General features: G+C 40.7%; 1 protein-coding gene across 3 annotated transcripts in view; it reads left to right on the top strand.

Moving 5' to 3' along the window:
• The first annotated feature begins 12,524 nt into the window (after positions 1-12,524).
• The window catches only part of LOC105498896 (regulation of nuclear pre-mRNA domain containing 1A), a 73,940-nt gene continuing 66,319 nt past the window's right edge, over positions 12,525-20,145 (top strand). For 2 of the 3 annotated variants that reach the window (XM_011771282.2, XM_011771297.3), the window contains exon 1: positions 12,525-12,831. In XM_011771282.2, coding sequence (XP_011769584.1) covers positions 12,681-12,831 — 151 coding nt within the window. In that variant the 5' untranslated portion in view covers positions 12,525-12,680. The remainder of the gene's footprint in view (positions 12,832-20,145) is intronic. The other variant, XM_011771291.2, reaches the window with a different exon arrangement.

Below are 20,145 nucleotides of genomic sequence, written 5' to 3' on the forward strand. Positions count from 1 at the left end.
GGTTCAGAGGAAGAGGTAAGGAGTTGTCAATACACATAGAGAGGAATGGGTCATGCTGCTTCTAAGGGAAATGGGAAACAAATGGTCTTACAGAGAAGGTGGTATCTGAGGTGGGTTTTGAGGGGGGAATAGGAAATCCTTGGTAAAGAAATGCTTACTATGTTCAGACGTGGTGGTTCAAGCCTGTAATTCTAGCACTTTGGGAGGTCAAGCCGGGTGGATCACTTGAGGCTGAAAGATCAAGACCAGCCTCGCCAACATGGCAAAATCCTGACTCTACTAAAAATGCAAAAATTAGTCGGCCATGGTGGCATGGGCCTGTAATCCAAGCTACTTCGGTGGCTGAGGCAGGAGAATTGCTTGAACCTGGGAGGCAGAGGTTGCAGTGAGCTGAGATCATGGGACTGTACTCCAGCCTGGGCGACACAGTGAGACACTGTCTCAAAAAAAAAAAAAAAATGCTTAATTTATTTTGGAAAAAATTCTCAAATATTTGTAGATAATAAAATGTCTGGATATTGCTGCAAAATAATCCAGTAGGGAGGGTGATGTGTAAAAGAGCAGAATTTGGCCAGAAATTGATAATTGTTAAAACTAGTGATGGATACATGGAAGTTCATTATACTTTTAACTTTGGTATATGCTTATAAATTTCCATAATACAATTTCAAATTGAGTTTTCTTTTTTTTTATTGTGGCAAAATATACATAACATAAAATTTACCATTTAAACCTTTCTCTGTTTGTTTGGTTTTTTGAGACGGAGTCTTGCTCTGTTGCCCAGTCTGGAATGCAGTGGTGTGATCTTGCCTCACTGCAACCTCCACTTCCCGGGGTTCAAGCGATTCTCCTGTCTCAGCCTCCCAAATAGCTGGGACTACAGGCACGTGCCAGCACTCCTGGCTAATTTTTGTATTTTTATTAGAGACAGTGTTTCACCATGTAGGCCGGGCCAGTCTCAAACTCCTGACCTCTCAGGTGATCCACCCAACTTGGACTCCCAAAGGTTGGGATTACAGGCATAAGCCACCATACCTGGCCAGAATTTCATTCTTTTAATGACTGAATAATTTTCCATTGAATGCACAGTCATGTGTCATTTAATAACACAAATATGTTTTAAGAAATGTTCCAGGCCGGGCATGGTGGCTGATGTCTGTAATTCCAGCATATTAGGAGGCTGAGGCGGGAGGATGGCTTGAGCCTGGAAATTTGAGACCAGCCTGGATAACATGATGAAACCCTGTCTCTACAAAAAATACAAAAACTAGCTGGGTGTGGTGGTGTTGCCTGTAGCCCCAGCTACTTGGGAGGCTGATATGGGAGGATCGCTTGAGCCTAGGAGGCAGAGGTTGTAATAAGCCCATATTTGCACTACTGCATTTCAGCCTGGGCGACAGAGTGAAACGCTGTCTGAAAAAAAAAAAAAAAGAAAAGAAATGCACCATTAGGCAACTTCATCTTTGTGCAAATATCGTATAGTATACTTACACAAATCTAGATGGTATAGCCTACCATACAACTAGGCTATATCACATAGCCTATTGTTTTAGGCTACAAATCTGTATAGTATGTTATAGTACCGAACACTGTAGACAACTGTAACACAATGGTATTCGTGTATCTAAATCTTTCTAAATGTAGAAAAGGTACAGTAAAAATATGGTATGAAAGATAAAAAATGGTTCACCTGTATAGAGTACTTACCATGAATGGAGCTTGCAGGACTGGAAATTGCCTTGGGTGAGTCAGTAAGTGAGTAGTGAGTGAATGTGAAGGCCTAGGACATTACTGTACACAACTGTACACTCTATAAATACTATATACACTTAGGCTACATTAAATTTGTAAAAATGATTTTTTTCTTGAATAATAAATTAGCCTTAGCTTACTGTACTTTATAAACATTTAAATTATTTTTTGACTCTTTTGTGTTTTAAAAATTTTTTTCAATAGTTTTTGGGGAACAGATGTTGTTTGGTCCCATGTGAAAGTTCTTTAGCGGTAATTTCCGAGATTTTGGTGCACCCATCACCCAAGCAGTGTACACTGTACACAATATGTAGCCGTCGGGTTTGTTTTTGTCTTTGTTTTTGTTTGAGACAGGGTCTTGCTCTGTCACTCAGGTTGGAGTGCAGTGGCGCAATCTTGGCTCATTGCAACTTCCACCTCCCAGGTTCAAGCGATTCTCCTGCCTCAGCCTCCTGAGTAGCTGGAATTACAGGCACCTGTCACCATGCCTGGCTAATTTTTGTATTTTTAGTAGAGATGAGGTTTCATGGTGTTGGCCAGGCTGGTTTCGAACTCCTGGCCTCAAGTGATCTGCCTGCCTTGGCCTCCCAAAGTTCTGAGATTACAGGCATTAGCCACTGTGCCCAGCAGCCACCATGTCTGGCTCTCAATGTGTAGTCTTTTATCCTTCACCCCTCGTCCTAACCTTCCCCCAAGAGTCCCCAAAGTTCATTATGTCATTCTTATGCCTTTGTGTCTTCATACCTTAGCTCCCGCTTACAAGTGAAAACATATGATATTTGGTTTTCCAACCCTGAATTACTTCCCTTAGAATAACGGTCTCCAACTTTATCCAGGTTGCTGCAAATAGCATTATTTCATTCCTTTTTATGTCTGAGTAGTATTACCTGATTGAAATATATACATATATATATATATATATATATATGCGCCACATTTTCTTTATCTACTCAGTTGCTGGGCGTTTAGGCTGGTTCCATATTTTTGCAATTGCAAATTGAGCTGCTATAAACATGCTTGTGCAAGTGTCTTTTTCATATAATGACTTCTTTTTCTCTGGGTAGGTACCCAGTAGTGGGATTGCTGGATCAAATAGCAGTTCTACTTTCAGTTCTTCAAGGAATCTCCATACAGTTTTTCAAAGTGATTGTACTAGTTTACATTCCTACTAGCAGTGTGAAAGCATTCCCTTTTCACCACATCCATGACACCATCTGTTATTTTTTGATATTTAAATTATGGTCATTCTTGCAGAAGTAAAGTGGTATCACACTGTGGTTTTGATTTGCATTTCCCTGATAATTAGTGATATTGAGCATTTTTTATATGTTTGTTGTATATGAGCATTTTTTATATGTATTTTTTATATGTTCAGTCATGAGTTGCTGTAATGTCCTGAGTTGGTTGGCCTTTAGCCAGGAGGTAGCAATTTTAAGAGACCACCAGCTGCAACAGTAGAAGGGGGATATAGGCTTGCCCTAAATTGGCCATGTTAAGTATTCGGCTTTCTCAGGCGATGGGTGGGGTCATAAAGCGCCCAAGAGTTTGTCTTTTGTGGTCAACTACTGGGGCAGGTAGAGAAATACCATCAGATGGCGGGGGGCAGGGTTAGGTGGGTCTGAGCTCAGACTGTCTTTGGGTGGGCTTGCGGCAGCCACTGTGGGAGATGGGGAAGGCAGTTCTTGGACCAATGGGGTATGTTCCAGAGGGGATTATGGCTGCTTCTGTCACCAGGGAAGGGGAGGAAAGCTGGTAGCAATAGACCTCAGCCAACTCCCAACCAGTTGGCAAGGCCGGTCTCACTCTCAACGTACCCCACTAACAGTGCAAGTTTATCTTCAGACAGCCTGTCCACAGGACTCAGACTTAGCTCCAAGCTTTAAGTTTCACCCACTAAGAAAGCAAGCAAGCATGGCTTTTAGCCACGCCCCCCCATCTGCCCTCACTGTCAGCTGTGACTCCTGCTTTCCTTTCTGCAGCAGTTCCCATTTGCCCTGGATTCTGTTCAAGAGAGTTTGTGCCCAGTCAAAGTTATTACAAAGTTTAGCTGGAAGCTACTTTCACCTGGCGACCCCTCCCAAATTCCACTGGCTGCCTTTCCCGAGGGCCTCTGTGAGATATAGTCAGGGATGGCTTCCCTGGGCTCAAGCTGGAAAATGGAAGTGCCTACAAGGCTCTTCTCATGACTTTCATATTTCACACTAAGTCTGTTTCAGGTCTAAGTAAGGCTAAATCCTTCTCCCATAATCTGGACTTTCGGGTTCCCCAGTAGGGATGTGTGTTCAGAGGCAGGTTCCCCGCCCCCCACCCCCCACACCTTGAGAACTCACAGTTTTTCACCTGTCTCACAGAATTTGCAGCAGCCTACCACTTCTTTCAAAGGATGTGTGAATTCTTTTGGTTTTCCTGGTACATTCTTGCAGTGGTTCCTAGAGCAAAAGTCCATGGTGTAAGTCTCCACGCATTGTTCTGTCTGTCCAAGTGGGAGCTGCACGTCAGCTTTGTCTCCAATCTTTCATCTTGAATTCTTATCTCTAACCATTTCCTAATAACACTTAGCTTAAAACACAGACACACTGTATAGCTGTACAAAAATTCTTTCTTTACATCCTAATCTTATAAACTTATTTTTGCCAAAAAATTACTTTTTAAACGTTTTTTGTTAAAAACTAAGACACACACATATTACCTATGCCTAAACAAGGGCAGGATTATGAATATCACTGTCTTCCACCTCTACAGCTTATGCCACCAGCAGATCTTCAGGAGCAATAATATGCATGGAGCTGTCATCTCTTATACAATGCCTTCTGAAATACCTTCTTTTTATAAAAGACCATGAGGTATGCAGAGGAAAAACAAAGGTGAGCTTTATTTTCTAAAAATGAGCAATCTGCAGATTCAGAAGAGGAAGCCTCTGATATAAAAAGAAAGCATGCTCTGGAGAACAAAAAGGGGTTCTGGCTTAAATAAGGAAAGGTCCTGCCCCTGTCCTCAATCCGGTCTGTATATGCAAATGAGGAACTCAAACTCATTCAGTCCTGATTGGTTGAAAACAGTTGAGTCCCAATTTGGTAGTTTCCAAGCCCAAACCAGAAGTCTCTGTTGGATACCCCTTTCAAGTGGTTGGTGGGAGTTTTCCCCACCACAGTGTCTCAGCTCAGAGAGTTTCCCTCTCCAGGATCAAATGGGGTGTGACTGCGCTGCTCTCACTCACCATGGCTCTTGGGTTAGTTTCACTCCACATCCTGAAAAGCCTGCCTGAGGCTGTTTCACAGTTAACTCGTTTTCAGAAGTAGAAGTCCACTTTAAAATAAAGATAAAAACCACAGTAATACTTAAACCAGTAACAGAGTTGTTTATTATCAAGTGTTATGCACTGTACATAATTCTATGCACTATACTTATACAACTGGCAGCACAGTAGGTTTGTTTACACCAGCATCACCACAAACACATGAGTAATGCGTTGCACAACAATGTTACAACAGTTACACATCACTGGGCAATAGGAAGTGTTCAGCTGCATTATAACCTTATTTGTCTGTCATTGACCAAATGTCATTATGTAGTGCATTATACCACATTTTGACTATACATTTACATGTTGGTTCAAATCAAATTTTATTTTATTTTATTTATTTTTTGAGACAAAGTCTTGCTCTGTTGCCCAGGCTGGAGTGCAGTGGTATGATCTTGGCTCACTGCAACTTCTGTCTCCCAGGTTCAAGCAATTCTCCTGCCTCAGCCTCCCGAGCAGCTGACAATTACAAGCATGCACCACTACATCTGGCAAATTTTTGTATTTTTCATAGAGATGGGGTTTCGCCATGTTGGCCAGGCTGGTCTTGAACTCCTGGCCTTAAGTGATCCACCTGCCTCAGCCTCCCTAAAGTGCTTACAGACATGAGCCAGCTGAGAAAGTTCTTTATTTTGATGGTGGGGTGAAGTTAGAGTGCTGCAGGAAGAATGATGTTTGCCTGTTTAATGGATAGAAGGCAATGGAAAATGGAATAGGAATGGATTTGGGAAATAGAGAAGTTTGTCACCCAACAGAGCAAGACCCTATCTTAAAAATACCAAACAAACAAACAAAAACCAAACCCACCAGCCAAAGACCATAAGAACCATATAACTTTAAACAAAGTTTATTTAGTTTGCTGCAGCAAACAAGAATGAGAACACACCACAGAAACTATGGGGTATGTTATTAAGAAGGAATTGGGAAGGCTTATTTTAAGATTTGAGCTTGCGTGATTCTAAGGATACTTTAGAGGTGCAAAGTCAGTTCTGGATTAGGTGCTGTGAGGAGCAGGAGCAACTAGGTGATTGGGTAGATTTTTGATCATTTTTTATGTAGGAGGTCAGAGGGTTGAGATGGGGCTAGAGATGTCACTGGCTAAGAAGGTGTAATTATTCATGTTAGTTATCAGAAGGCAATACCAGCAATTTTCATGGCTGCAAGGTAGCCTTGGCTCTGTTTTGCTCTACTACAGTCATAGAATGGACTTGCCTAATTATTGTTTATATCCTGTGAGAACAGTTTATGTTTCACTGGCAAGACTGCAGTCTAGTTGTCAGTAACCACAGTTATCTTCCTACTTTCTCAGTACCCCATTTTGATGTAGTTGAAGTCAACCTGCAGGAATGTTATTCTGTGAAATTCAGGCTCATTGTTAAGATTCTATTGATCGGAAGGTTGCAGAGAGAACATCATCTTTTGTTCAACTAAAGGCAGTACTTCATATTCCTGTTGTAGGAAGATGGGCTGTTGAGTTATCTGACGTGACAATGGCTCTAAGGCAGTATTTACACGTATGGGAGTATCAGCTAGAGTCATCTAGAATACCTAACCTCCTAATTTGTTTATTTCCTGGAACTTTTTAGGAATATTAAATATTCCAGAGAAGTCTGTATAGATGTAAGTGTATGATTTTTTTTTTTAAGATAGCACATGTTCCATCTCACGAGATCAATATTATATAAATACTCTGGAATTTATGTTGTTTAAATTGGTAACAGTGCTTGTTAAAGTCCTTTCCTTTAAGGTTATTATCTGATCTCCTCCAGAACCTAAAACCTCCTGGTCTAAGATCATGTAGAAGGCCAGGTGTGGTGGCTCACACCTGTAATCCCAGCACTTTGAGAGGCTAAAGTAGACGGATCACTTGAGGTCAGGAGTTCCAGACCAGCCTGACTAACATGGTGAAACCCCATCTCTACTAAAAATACAAACATTAGCTGGACATGGCAGTGCACATCTGTAATCCCAACTACTTGGGAGGCTGAGGCAGGAGAATTGCAGGAACCCAGGGGGTGGAGGTTGCAGTGAGCCAAGATTGCACCATTGCACTCCAGCCTGGCAACAGAGTCAGATGATGTTTCCAAAAAAAAAAAAAATCATGTATTTTTTTTCTTAGGTTGCTGGTGAGACAGTGGCAGCTCATATCTATTGTGATGAGACTAAACAATTTCCCCTAATTATATTATGATTATATTTAACAGTCTTATTGGAATAGATATTGAGAGTATTAACATATTATAGATAGTAAGTATTTTTTAAACTCCAAAGCCTTTAATTTTTTGTTTTTTCTTTTTCTTTTTTTTTCTTTTTTTTTTTTTTTTTGAGACAGGGTCTCACTGTGTCACCCAGGCTGGAGAGCAGTGGTGCGATGACAGCTTACTGCAGCCTGGACCTCCTGGGCTCAAGAGATCCTCCCACCTCAGCCTCCCAAGTAGCTGGGACCACAGGTATGCACCACCATGCCCGGCTAACTTTTGTGCTTTTTGTACAGACAGGATTTCGCCATGCTGCCCAGGTTGGTCTTGAACACCTGGCCTCAAGCAATACACGTGCCTTGGCCTCCCAAAGTGCTGGAATTTCAGTCATGAACCACTGTGCCTAGACTTAAAGCCTTTAATTCAGTTCATAAAATATATTATGCTGGGAGCAGTGACTCACACCTGTAATCCCAACACTTTGGGAGGCTGAGGTGGGGGGATTACTTGAGTCCAGGAGTTCAAAATACTAGGATTGCAGGTGTCAGCCACCATGCCTGGGCTTAAATTTTTTTTTTTTTTGTAGAGATGGAGTCTTACTATGTTGTCCAGGACGGTCTTGAACTCCTGACCTCAAGGGTTCATTCCTGCCTCAGCCTCCCACATTGTTGGGACTACAAGCACGAGCCACTGTGCCAGCTAGCATAATATTTTTGAGGTTCATCTGTCTTGTATCATGCATTATGATATCATCTCTTTTTATGGCTGAATAATATACCACACTGGTTTTGTTTGCTTTTGTTTTTGTTTTTTTGAGATGGAGTCTCACTCTGTCACCCAGGCTGGAGTGCACTGGCGCATTCTCGGCTCACTGCAACCTCCACTTCCCGGGTGCAAACAATTCTTCTGCCTCAGTCTCCTGAGTAGCTGGCATTACAGGTGCCCACCACCACACCCGGAGACTTTTTTTGTATTTTAGGTACAGATGGGATTTCACCACGTTGTCCAGGCTGGTTTCGAACTCCTGACCTCAAGTGATCCACCTGCCTCGACCTCCCAAAGTGCTAGGATTATAGGCATGAGCCACTGTGCCTAGACCACACTGTTTTGATTTTTTTTTTTTTTTTGAGACGGAGTCTCGCTCTGTTGCACAGGCTGGAGTGCAGTGGCGTGATCTTGACTCACTGCAACATCTACCTCACGGGTTCAAGCGATTCTCCTGCCTCAGCCTCCCGAGCAGCTGGGACTACAGGTGTACGCCACCATGCCCAGCTAATTTTTGTATTTTCAGTAAAGACAGGGTTTCACCATATTGACCAGGCTGGTCTCGAACTCCTGACTTCGTGATCTGCCACCTCAGTCTCCCAAAGTGCTGGGATTACAGGTGTGAGCCACCATGCCCGGCCTGATACATGTTTTGATATAACTGTAGCTTTGAAGTAATTTTTGAAATAAGAAACTGTGAATCCTCCAGCTTTGTTTTTCTTTTTCAAGATTGTTTTGATTATTCAGGGCTCCTTTCAATTCCATATGAATTTTAAGGTCAGGTTTTCCATTTCTGCATAAAAGGCCATTGGTATTTTAACATGAATTACATTGAATCTGAAGATTGCTTGGGGTATTGTTACCATCTTAGGAATATTAAATCCTCCAATCCATGAACACAGGATATCTTTCTATTTATTTAGATCTTTGATTTATTTCACCAATATTTTGTAGTTTTCAGTATACAAGTCTTACACTTCCGTGGTTAAATTTATTTCACAGTATTTCAGCCTTTTTTGATGTTATTGTAAATAAGATTTTTTTCTTAATGTCATTTTCAAATGATTTATTACAGTGTATATAAATACAACTCATTTTTGTGTGTTGATCTTACATCCCACAACTTTGCTGAATTTGTTTATTATCTCTAATTTTTGTGGGTGGATTCTTTAAGATCTATATCTAAGATCATATCTTCTGTGAATGGAGACCATTTTACCTCCTGCTTTCCAATTTAGAGACAAGATATAAAAACAAGTCATAAGTATCTAAAGGTATAAATAGTCAATATTTTGAAAATATAACTATAAGTAACAACGTCAACAAATGTTGATCTAACAGCCTAGTGCCAAAAGCCATAGTACATTCATACATAGAATGTTCTGGGAGCCTGGAGCAGGGACAGTCAAATCAGACTGTGGACCAAGGAAGACAGAAGAGTTGGTGCTATGACTGAATCACGGAGTGCAAAATCTAGCTGGAGAGAGAGAATACAGATATTAAATTGTAAATAACATAGACTAGTAGTGTAAGTCCTAAATAAGGCATTCAAGCAATTCAAAAACACAAGGAAGGAATCTAACATTGGACTGGGTGAAAAGAAAAGAAAGCTGAAACTTAAGGCAGAATTTAAGCTGAAATTTTAGGTAGAATTGAGACACAGAGGAAGACAGAGATAGAGAATGAGAATAGTGGAAATCTCAGGTGAAGACACTGGGAGACGGGAAGTAGTCTTTGGTGGCTACAGGGCTCATGGAAGGGAATAGCGTTGAAGATACTTTTAAGGTCTCAGAGGATAGATAGGTTTGGCCAGCCTCAGTAGCTCATGTTCCCAGCACTTTGGGAGGCAGGGACAGGAGGATGGCTTGAGCCTGAGAATTCAAGACCAGGATGGGCAACATGGTGAGACCCCATCTCTACAAACAAAATTTAAAAATAAGGTGGGCATGATGGTACGCCTGTAGTCCTAGCTACTTGGTAGGCTGAGGTGGGGGGATCATCTGACCTGGGAGGTTGAGGCTGCGGTGAGCTGTGATGATGCCACTGCACTCCAGCCTGGGCAACAAAGCGAGATCTTGTCTCCTTAAAAAAAAAAAAAAAAAAAGAAAAGGGTTAAACTTGAACTAAATTAAAATTAAAAACTAGGCTAAATAGATTGGATAAACAAAAAGATGTACAATGGAGAAAGAAATGTAAAGATAGGAATAGATATTGGAGTGAAAGGAGGCAAAAAAAGAGTGAACTTCACCTCTACAACAATATCTCTGAACCTCAGGCACAAATATACGTATTCAGTTCCTACTTGTTTGAAGTTCTTTTTCTTTTCTTTCTTTCTTTCTTTTTTTTTTTTTTTTTGAGATGTAGTCTCGCCCTGTTGCCCAGGCTGGAATGCAATGGTGCGGTTTCGGCTCACTGCAACTTCCGCCTCCCGGATTCAAACGATTCTACTGCCTCAGCCTCCTGAGAAGCTGGGATTACAGGCGTCCACCACCACGCCCAGCTAATTTTTGTATTTTTAGTAGAGACGGGGTTTCACCATGTTGGTCAGGCTGGTCTCAAACTCCTGACCTCTTGATCCACACCGCCCCCCACCGCCTTGACCTCCCAAAGTGCTGGGATTACAGGTGTGAACCACTGCACCCTGCCCTTCTTTTTCTTTTTTTGGGACAGGGTCTTGCTCTGTTGCTCAGGCTGGAGTGGAGTGACACGATCATGACTCACTGCAACCTCTGCCTCTCAGGTTCAGGTGATCCTCCAACCTCAGCTTCCTGGGACCATAGGCGCATGCCACCATACCCAGCTACTTTTTAAATTTTTAGTAAATACAGGGTCTCACTGTGTTGCCCAGGTTGGTGTCTAACTCCTGGGCTCAGGCGATCCTCCTTGGCCTCCCAGAGTGCTGGGATTATAGACATGAACCACGCATCTGGCCACAAAGTTCTTGAATGGTGCTTCTCAAAAGATAGTTTAGGAATTCCTATCATTTCTTATGTATCTTTCGGGAAGTTTCTTGTATTAAGAAGGGCCAGGCGCAGAGGCTGACAACTGTATTCCCAGCACTTTGGGAGGCTGACACAGAGGAGGATTGCTTGAGCCCAGGAGGTTGAGATTGCCATGAACATGACTGAACCACATACTCCAGCCTGGGCAACACAGTAAGACCCAGTCTCAAAAAAAAATTTAGAATGTGACAGTGTTTGCATTAGATTAATAATAAGATTTCTGTAATTAATTTTTAACTATATAAGTAATATATTCACATATTCTTTTTGTAAAAATGAAAACAATATGGACACAATTTAAGGGCTCCAATTCTGATCCTCTCCCTGAGACCAATATTCATGTGGTGTGTATTCCTCCAAACCTTTGCCATGCGTTTACGTACTTGTGAACCCATATGAATTACACACCTTTAAACAAGAAGTGGTATACTATACTTTTGCTTCTGTAATTAAAAGAAAAAATCCAGCTGGGCACGGTGGCTCATACTTGTAATCCCAGCATTTTGAGAGGCCAAGGTGGGAGGAATGCTTGAACCCAGGAATTCGAGGCTGCAGTAAGCTGTGATCATGGCACTGAACTCCAGCCTGGGTGAGAGTGAGGCCCTCTCTCAAAAAAGATCCCACAAAAACCCACTCAAACCCCTCCAAATCCACCATATCTTGGATTAATCCTTATTTTAAACTGCTGCATGTATTATGGAATATACATGTATTTGTGTAGATTGCAACAGTGAATGTTCCAATTTTTCACTCTTACTGTGTTGGACTGAACACTTAGAGTAAGCCTCCTGGTGCAAACATGCTGGTGTTTTTTTCCAGCATTGACAGCAATTAGTGAAATTGCTAGGAAAGTGTATTTTTATAGTTTTTAAATTTTTATTCATTTTTCATTTTTGTGGGTACATCGTAGGTGTACATACTTATGGAGTACATGAGATATTTTGGTACAGGCAATGCCTAATAATCGTATTATGCAAAGTTGGGTATCTATCCCTTTAAGCATTTATCCTTTGTTACGAACAATCCAATTACACTTTTAGTTATTTTAAAATGTACAATTAAACTATTATTGACTCTAGTCCCCCTGTTATGCTATCAAATACTAGGTCCTATTTATATTTAGTCCTTCTATTAAGCCCTCCCCCACTACCCTTACCCGCCTCTGGTAACCATCCTATACTCTATTTAGGAAGGTGTATTTTTAAATGTCATGCAAATAGTCTTTAAAGTGCCTGCCCCAATTTATCCCAATTTACACGCCTATATAGAGATCTGTAATCACTGCTTCCTTGACAGAGTTTTCCTTAGGGAGGGTTCAGGCCTGGCAAACTCCCACCATGCCTCTGAGACTAACCCAGGCGTCACGCCCCTGCCCATCTTCCCTGAACTTGTTTCGGCTCCGCCCCTTCCGCCTGGTGGTTCCGCTTTTAGGCCGCGCGTTTTCCCAGGGCTTGCAGCGGGAGGGGCGGGGCGTGGGTCCGTGTGACGTCACTGCCGGGCGGACGCCATCTTGCTGGTTTGCGGCCGGACTTGGACGAAGAGGCGGCAGTGGTGAGAGCGTGGGGAAGGGTGGGGTGAGGGGGCGAGGCCGCGGCTAGGGCGGCGAAACTCTCCTCCCCTCGGCCCCACCGCGTGGGACGGCGTGAACGTGGTGTCGGAGGGATGTCAGCCTTTTCTGAGGCGGCGCTGGAGAAGAAGCTGTCGGAGTTGAGCAACTCACAGCAGAGCGTGCAGACCTTGTCCCTGTGGCTCATTCACCATCGTAAACACTCGCGGCCCATCGTCACCGTGTGGGAGCGGGAGCTGCGGAAAGGTGAGTCCCCCGCACCTGTCGGCCGCCCCCCACCACCCGGCCGGCCTCCAGGCATCCCCGGGAACCCCGCTTCTCCAGCGCCCCCGGCTTCCTGGCGTCGGGATGCCAGCCCGCGGTGGTCTGCGGGCTTGGAGGAGCTGCGTGCACCACGCTTCTGCAAAGTCTGGGCTTAGATATTTTTTGAATAAAGGAATGAATAATTTTAAAAACTCCAGTTAGCTTAACAAGGAAACAGTAGCAGGGGGTCGGGACTCCACAGCCAATTAGGGCCAGAAATTCAGGTGGTCAGGTATTTTTTTTCATTCTGTAAATGATAATGGAGGATAAGGGAGGGAAAAGGTAGGGGAGTGGAAAGAAAAAGATTGATGTGGGTTTGGGAGTTACTTCTGTCATTTCTATAACGCAACAACTTATTCTTGTGAAATTAATAGAGAAATAGTTTTAGAAGTCTAATGTAAGAAGATGGGTGATGCAGTGGAAAAGACTCTGAATTTGTAGATTTTAGAGGATCTCAATTGGGCAAGTTTCTTACAACTTCTGGGTTGCAGATGCCTTACCTGAAAATGAGAGATTTAGAGTAAGTGACCTAAAGTCCTTTCCTGTTCAATGATTATATGCCCTAATGCAGTGTCTTTGTTTTCCGAAACATTTGATAGTGTTCCTGTAAATGAAGTAAACTTTTTTGAGATGTCTGTCACTAAAACATTCAGAATCAGTTCACGTATACAGAGCAACTTGAGCAACTTTATCTGTAAAAAATTGATTATGCTAGTGCGACTGAAAATGAAAAATTTCATTTGCTTAGTCTGAGCTTGTACTTTAATTCTTAATTCGTGGGGTAGAGTGGACACTCTTCATTATTGTTGCAAACATCCTGATGGATATGATGGTTATCAAGTGTTAAAGGTTTTAACAAACTGTTGTTAATCGAAATAGACGCTTGCTTACTGAACCTTGTGAAAGCTATATGGTGTATTTACATAACAGACAAAATGTGAACCAAAATGTTGGCTGTATAGAATGGAGACAATCTGTCCTTGTATATTGTTTGTGGTTATGAAAACGTCACCCATTCTTTAGAAGAAATGGATTTACAGCCCTGTTTTTCAGTTTATGTGTAGGTATATGTGTTTTGGCCCTGAATGAGGAATTCATCTTCTGTGAGTGGACAGAAAGGTTTGAGAAACACTGACATAAAGATCTGGAATGTAGCTGTGAACTTTGAAAAGTCAGGAATTAGCTTTGCTTTTACATTTTACTAGATTTCAGAATCAGTAACAGGTTTATCTTGTTTTTTGTTTTTGCAAAGAGCATTTAGAAACACATGTAATCAATGTAGGGTTGGTACCTAGACTGTCTTAAGAACGATTACAAATCAGTAGAAAAATGGCAATACTGTTTGTAGGCATTTCACATGAGGAAACCTGAAAGGTCAACAAATGATACTTAATCTTATGAGTCAGAAAAAGTAAGCCAGTGAGGTACCACTTTATGGTCATCACTTGGCAAAAAGTATGGCAGTATGGTTAATTGTTGCAGACGAAGAGAAACAGGAACTCTTACACCACTCGGCGGGAATGTAAAAACATGTAACTATTTTGTAGATCAACTTAGTTGATGAAGTTGGAGGTATATATTAAATATATCCTTTGACCTAACAGTTTTCTTTCTAGGAATATATTCTAGAAATAAGTATTCTGCTGAAGGATTGTGCTTATTGCAGCTTCATAACAAAATTGAAAGCAAGTGAGACCATGTCTTTACAAAAAATAAGAAAAACAAAAAACCATTCCATTAGCTTGAGAATGGGCAAATAAATTGTGATATTGATAAAATGTAATACTATCCAAAAGTTCTCACGAGTGAATTAGAGCTGCATGAAACAACATGACTGAACTGGAAAACAACAACAAAATCTTGAGCTAAGAAAACAAGGTACAGACGAATAATGCTATGGGGTAAAGTTTAAAAACATGCAAAACAGTACTCCTTTTGTTTATAGATACCTATATTAGAATATGCGTAGTAGTGATTAGCACCATTTTCCAAGATAGTGGTTGCCATAGAAGAAAGCTATCTAATATTTCATGTATTTAAGAAAATGTTGGTGCAAATGTAGGAAAATTGTAAGATGTGCTTTTAGCAAGGTTTGTGATGTTTCCATATGTTTAAGTGTTTCATAAGTAGAAAAAGTTAAAGCATATAAAAAGATGTTTTAGGAGGAGGGTGGTAGTGATGATAGTGTTGATAGTAATGGTGATGCTGATGAACATACCGCTGCTGCTGCAATCCTCATATTAGCCTGGCCTACTCTGCCAAGGGTTTCCTTTTCTTGACAGATGACTGCTTTTGTAGGGTGTAGCCTTTGTGTCCTTCCCCTTCCTTGCAGTTTTGCTCATCAACTTCAGGATTCTCATCTCCTGTAGTTTGATGATAATGGCAATCACTTACTGAGTACCAGACATTCTTTTAGTTATTTTCCCATATCTTGAATCACATTATCTCTGCAGAATAATTACAAAAGAAATCAATCAATCTTGAAAATATATTACAACAAACTAAGGAAAATTAGTTGAACATTTTGTATTAAGCCAGGCATTCTTTAGTTTCTCAAAGTGTAAAGACAAAAATGTGAGAGTGGGAGAAGCTACTGTTCAAAGTATAAGAATGAGCTGGATACCGTGGCTCATGCCTGTAATCCCAGCACTTTAGGAGGCTGAGGGAGGTGGATTGCCAGAGCTCAGGAGTTTGAGACCAGCCTGGCCAACATGGCAAAACCCTGTCCCTACAAAAAATACCGAAATTAGCTGGGCGTGATGGCGTGGGCCTAAGCTACTCAGGAAGCTGAGATTGGAGGATCACTTGAGCCCAAGAGGTTTAGGCTGCAGTGAACCAAGTGCGCCACTGCCCTCCAACCTGGGCGACAGAGCAAGGCCCTGTCTCAGAAAATAAAAAAATTAAGAATGAATGGTTAAATTATATATGTTAGATATGGTAGCCATTCAGTTATGAAGGTTTCCCTTCTTTTTCTACCTTCCTTATCTTTGTCCCCTTTAATGAAAGAATTTCTGTTTGGAGGGATAAACCTCAAGACCTTTATGAAGACCAAAATGACATATAATTTTCCTGATAAATGCAGTAAAGTGTAACCAAAAATGTAAGTGACCATTTTGTTACTTCTTTATGAAGATGTAATTCACATACCACACCATTCATCCATTCAAGGTATACTATTCAGTGATTTTTAATATGTTTATAGAATTGTAAAGCTGTCACCAATTTTAGAACATTTTTGTTACCCTGAAAGAAACTCCATGACATTTAGCTGTTGTCCCCAGTCCCCCATCTCTCCCAAACCCTAGGCAACTGCTAATTTACTTTACCTCTATAGATTGGACTATTTTTACCATTTCATATAAATAGAATTACATAGTATGTGGTCTTTTGCACGTTTTCCATCCAGGCTATAACATGGATGAGCCTGGAAAACATGCTAACTAAAAGAAGCCAGTTGCAAAAGACCACTTACTGTCCTTCAGTCCTTTTTATGGCAGAATAATATTCTGTTGTATGAATTTAGCCATTCATCAGTTGATAGACGTTTGAGTTATTTCCACTTTTTGGCTATTATAAGTAATGCTGCTGTGAGCACTCCTGTACAAGGTTTTGTTTTGTTTTGTTTTGTTTTTGTGGATATGTTTTCATCTTGGATATTTACTGAGGAGTGGAATTTCTGGGTCATATAGGAATCCTATGTTCAACCTTTTGAGGATCTACCAGGCTATTTTCCACAGTGGGTACATCTTTTTAAAATACATTCCTACCAACAGTGTATGAGGGTCCAATTTCTCTACATCCTTGCTAATATTTGTTATCTGTCTTTTTGATTACAGCTGTCCTAGTGGGTGTGAAGTGGTATCTCATTATGATTTTGATATGCATTTCCCAGGTGACTAATTATGCTGAGCCTATTTTCATGTACTTACTGGCCATTTGGATGTTGTCTGGGAAAATATTTATTCTGCCTATTTTAAAATTTGTCTTTTTATTACTGAGTTGTAAGTGTTCTCAATGTTCCCAATGTATACTAGGTACAAGTATTGTGTTATATTCATACCACAAATATTTTCTTCCATTCAGTGGGTTGTCTTTTTACTTTCATAATAATGTCCTTTAAACTGTTTTAAACTGTAAATGTCTCAGTCAATGCTAGGCTAAATTATAAAACTTAATATACATTATTTATATTCATTTCTGTAGAAATATTGACCATGAACATACCTGAACTTAGAAACCAACACTAACATTTGGGCTCTTTTCTACACACACTCACTGAAAGATCTCTATAAGAGCTGTAGAAAACAAGATAGATAGGAGGAAATTGTTTGTAGTTGGTGAAGGTCACTGCCCTCCCTTGTCTGGTGATTGTATCCTTTGTACCAGCCTCTTTAATGTTATATTGGTGTCTTAACAAAACTATAAGTGCCTCAACCCCTTAAAGTATGTTAATTCACCCTGTATTTATTGATTGTGTATTACAGTGGTAAAGAAAAGACAAGTTTATTCCTGCCCTCAGAATTTATAGTCTTGTGGTAAGGGCAACCAATAAACAAAACATTTTTAATATAAATTTTGTGTTTAGTTCTTTGAAGGAGGAAATCTTTAGTTAGAGGGAAATCATCTCTGCAAGGTGATGTTTAATAGAAGACCTCTTTGAACAAGTTTGGGGGGGTTGGGCCTGCAGCCACTGGGAATATGTGAAAGTGCTGAGGTGATAAATAGCTTTGGATGCAAAGAGCCAAACCTGGAAATGGTCGGCCTTTGAATGCCTTTTAACTGTGTTTCCTAATTTTTTTTTTTTTTAAATGAGACAGTGTCTCACTATGTTGTGGAGGCTGCTCTTGAACTCGGGCTCAGGTACTCTTCATGCCTCAGCCTCCCAAGTAGCTGGGACTACAGGTGCACACTACCATGCTGGGTTTATTTTTTTCTAGGGTTGGCAACAATTAAAATAATACATTATTTAAGGTTTAGATTTTCCTCCTATTTGTAATCATTTGTTGAAATGAGCACTTTTTCATCAGTAAGCTATGTTAGATATCTTTCAGGGAACTAAGTACCATTTCATATTGTATTATAGGTTGGGGAGTTACATATTGGTTGTGAAGTAGATAGTAGGCTCCTTCACGTTGTTTTGCCATTTCAATTTTTAGCTTCCATAGCCCCAGCATACTGCGTTGGATGAAAGATCTTAAATATTTGTTGAATTAACATTCGTATTCACTAATACGACTTTAAATTTGTAAGATGTGCTAAAATAAGTACTGTATATTCTTGGCTGTTCTTACTAATTTGGTTTTAGAAAAATGGAGAAGTTAAAGAACATTTTTCATTTGCTTTAAAAATATATAGCAATATAAATCCTAAAAATGAGGAGATTGTTTTAAATTGACAATTCAGTGACTTTTATATTGTCTGATACTGTTACTCGTTTCTCTTTCAAAGTTAGAATTGAAAAAATAGACAATGCTTGCATCTTCTAAGTTCTTATATTGAAGAGGATTAATGTTGTCAAACTGACCATGATGACTCCCATGTAGTGCATGTCCGGGCTGGGCAACAGAGTGAGACCCTGTCACAGAAAATACAAGAAATTTCTTCTGTTTTCTTTATTCAAGAAATACTTAGTGACCTCCTTACTCTCTTAGTGAACAAGGATGATTGAGCACATAAAAAGACATATAGCTGTCTTCATGGAGCTTACGTATCAGCCAGGCAAGTGCACTCTGCTAAACTAGTAACTGCACAGTAATACAAAGGAGAAATGTAATTGGGAACCTATCCTAGTTTATGAAATTAGGGAAGGGTCCTTTGATTTAAGATTTGAAGTATATGTGGAATTTACTAGGAGCTGTACCAAGAATATAGACATAGGTTTTAGCTGTTGTAATCATTCGAATGTGGTCTTATGTAGAACAACATTATTTGACTTTTCAAATAGAACATTTCCGTTCATAAGTCCTTTCTGGAGGTAGACAGGATAATACACATTTAGATAAACTTTAATTTTTTAATTTGTTTTTGAGACAGGGTCTTACTCTCTTACCCAGGTGCAGTGGCATGATCCCGACTCACAGCAACCTCTGCCTCCTGGGCTTAAGTGATCCTCCCACTTCAGCCCCCTGAGTACTGGGACTCTAGGTGCATACCACCATGCCTGGCTAATAATTGTTTTTGCATTTTTTGTAGAGACCATGTTTGCCATATTGCCCAGGCTGATCTCAAACTCCTTGGCTCAAGTGATCCTCCTGTTTTGGCCTCCCAAAGTGCTGGGATTATAGGCATGAGCCATGGAGCCTGGGTTAGATAAACTTTTAGTGTTTTATGTCTGAAAATAAGTGTCTTAAGGTAGGTGTGTGTGTGTGTGTGTGTGTGTGTGTGTGTGTTATATGTTTGTTGTTGTTTTTGAGAGGCAGGGTTTGGCTCTGTTGCCCAGGCTGGAGTGTGGTGGCAGATCAGGGCCCACTGCAGCCCCAACCTCCTAGGCTCAATCAATCCTCCTAAGTAGCTAGGACCACAGGTGCATGCCACCATGCCTGGCTGATTTTTTCTTTTTTTTCTTTTTTTTTTGATAGAAACAGGGTCTTGCCATATTGCTGAGGCTGGTCTTGAACTCCTGGGCTCAGATGATTCTCCTGTCTTGGCCCCACAACGTGCTGGGGTTATAGGTGTCAGCATTGCTCCTCGCCTTTCTTATTTTTTGTTTGTAAAAATATATTAAGAGGATTATACAGAAAAAAAATAAAAGGATTATAATGATGAATTGTTTATTTAGTCACCTTGCTGTCATCTGAGCTTTGTGGTCATTTTGGTTCTCTTGCATAACTCGTGGCTGTTCTAAGGTGCCTATTCATCTGTTCTCCTTTTTATAGCTTTTTCTTACTCCTTTTTATCTGTAATAACTGATAATTTTTTTTAAACAAAATGGTTTGCCATGCTTATGTTGAATGCTTGGAATTTCCAAGTGTGTTTTTAAAAACATTTAGTAGGTAATATGTGCATAAAATGAAATTTAAAAGGCATAAAAGGCTGGGCATGGTGGCTGACACCTGTAATCCCAGCACTTTGGGAGGCTGAGGTGGGCAGATCACTTGAGATCAGGAGTTCATGACCAGCCTAGCCAATATGGTGAAACCCTATCTCTACTAAAAATGCCAAATTTAGCTGGGTGTGGTGGCGGGCACCTGTAATCCCAGCTACTTGGGAGGCTGAGGCAGGAGAATCACTTGAACCTGGGAGGTGGAGGTTGCAGTG

The sequence above is a fragment of the Macaca nemestrina genome, chromosome 19 (assembly GCF_043159975.1).
Source record: "Macaca nemestrina isolate mMacNem1 chromosome 19, mMacNem.hap1, whole genome shotgun sequence".
In the NCBI taxonomy this organism is placed as follows: domain Eukaryota; kingdom Metazoa; phylum Chordata; class Mammalia; order Primates; family Cercopithecidae; genus Macaca; species Macaca nemestrina.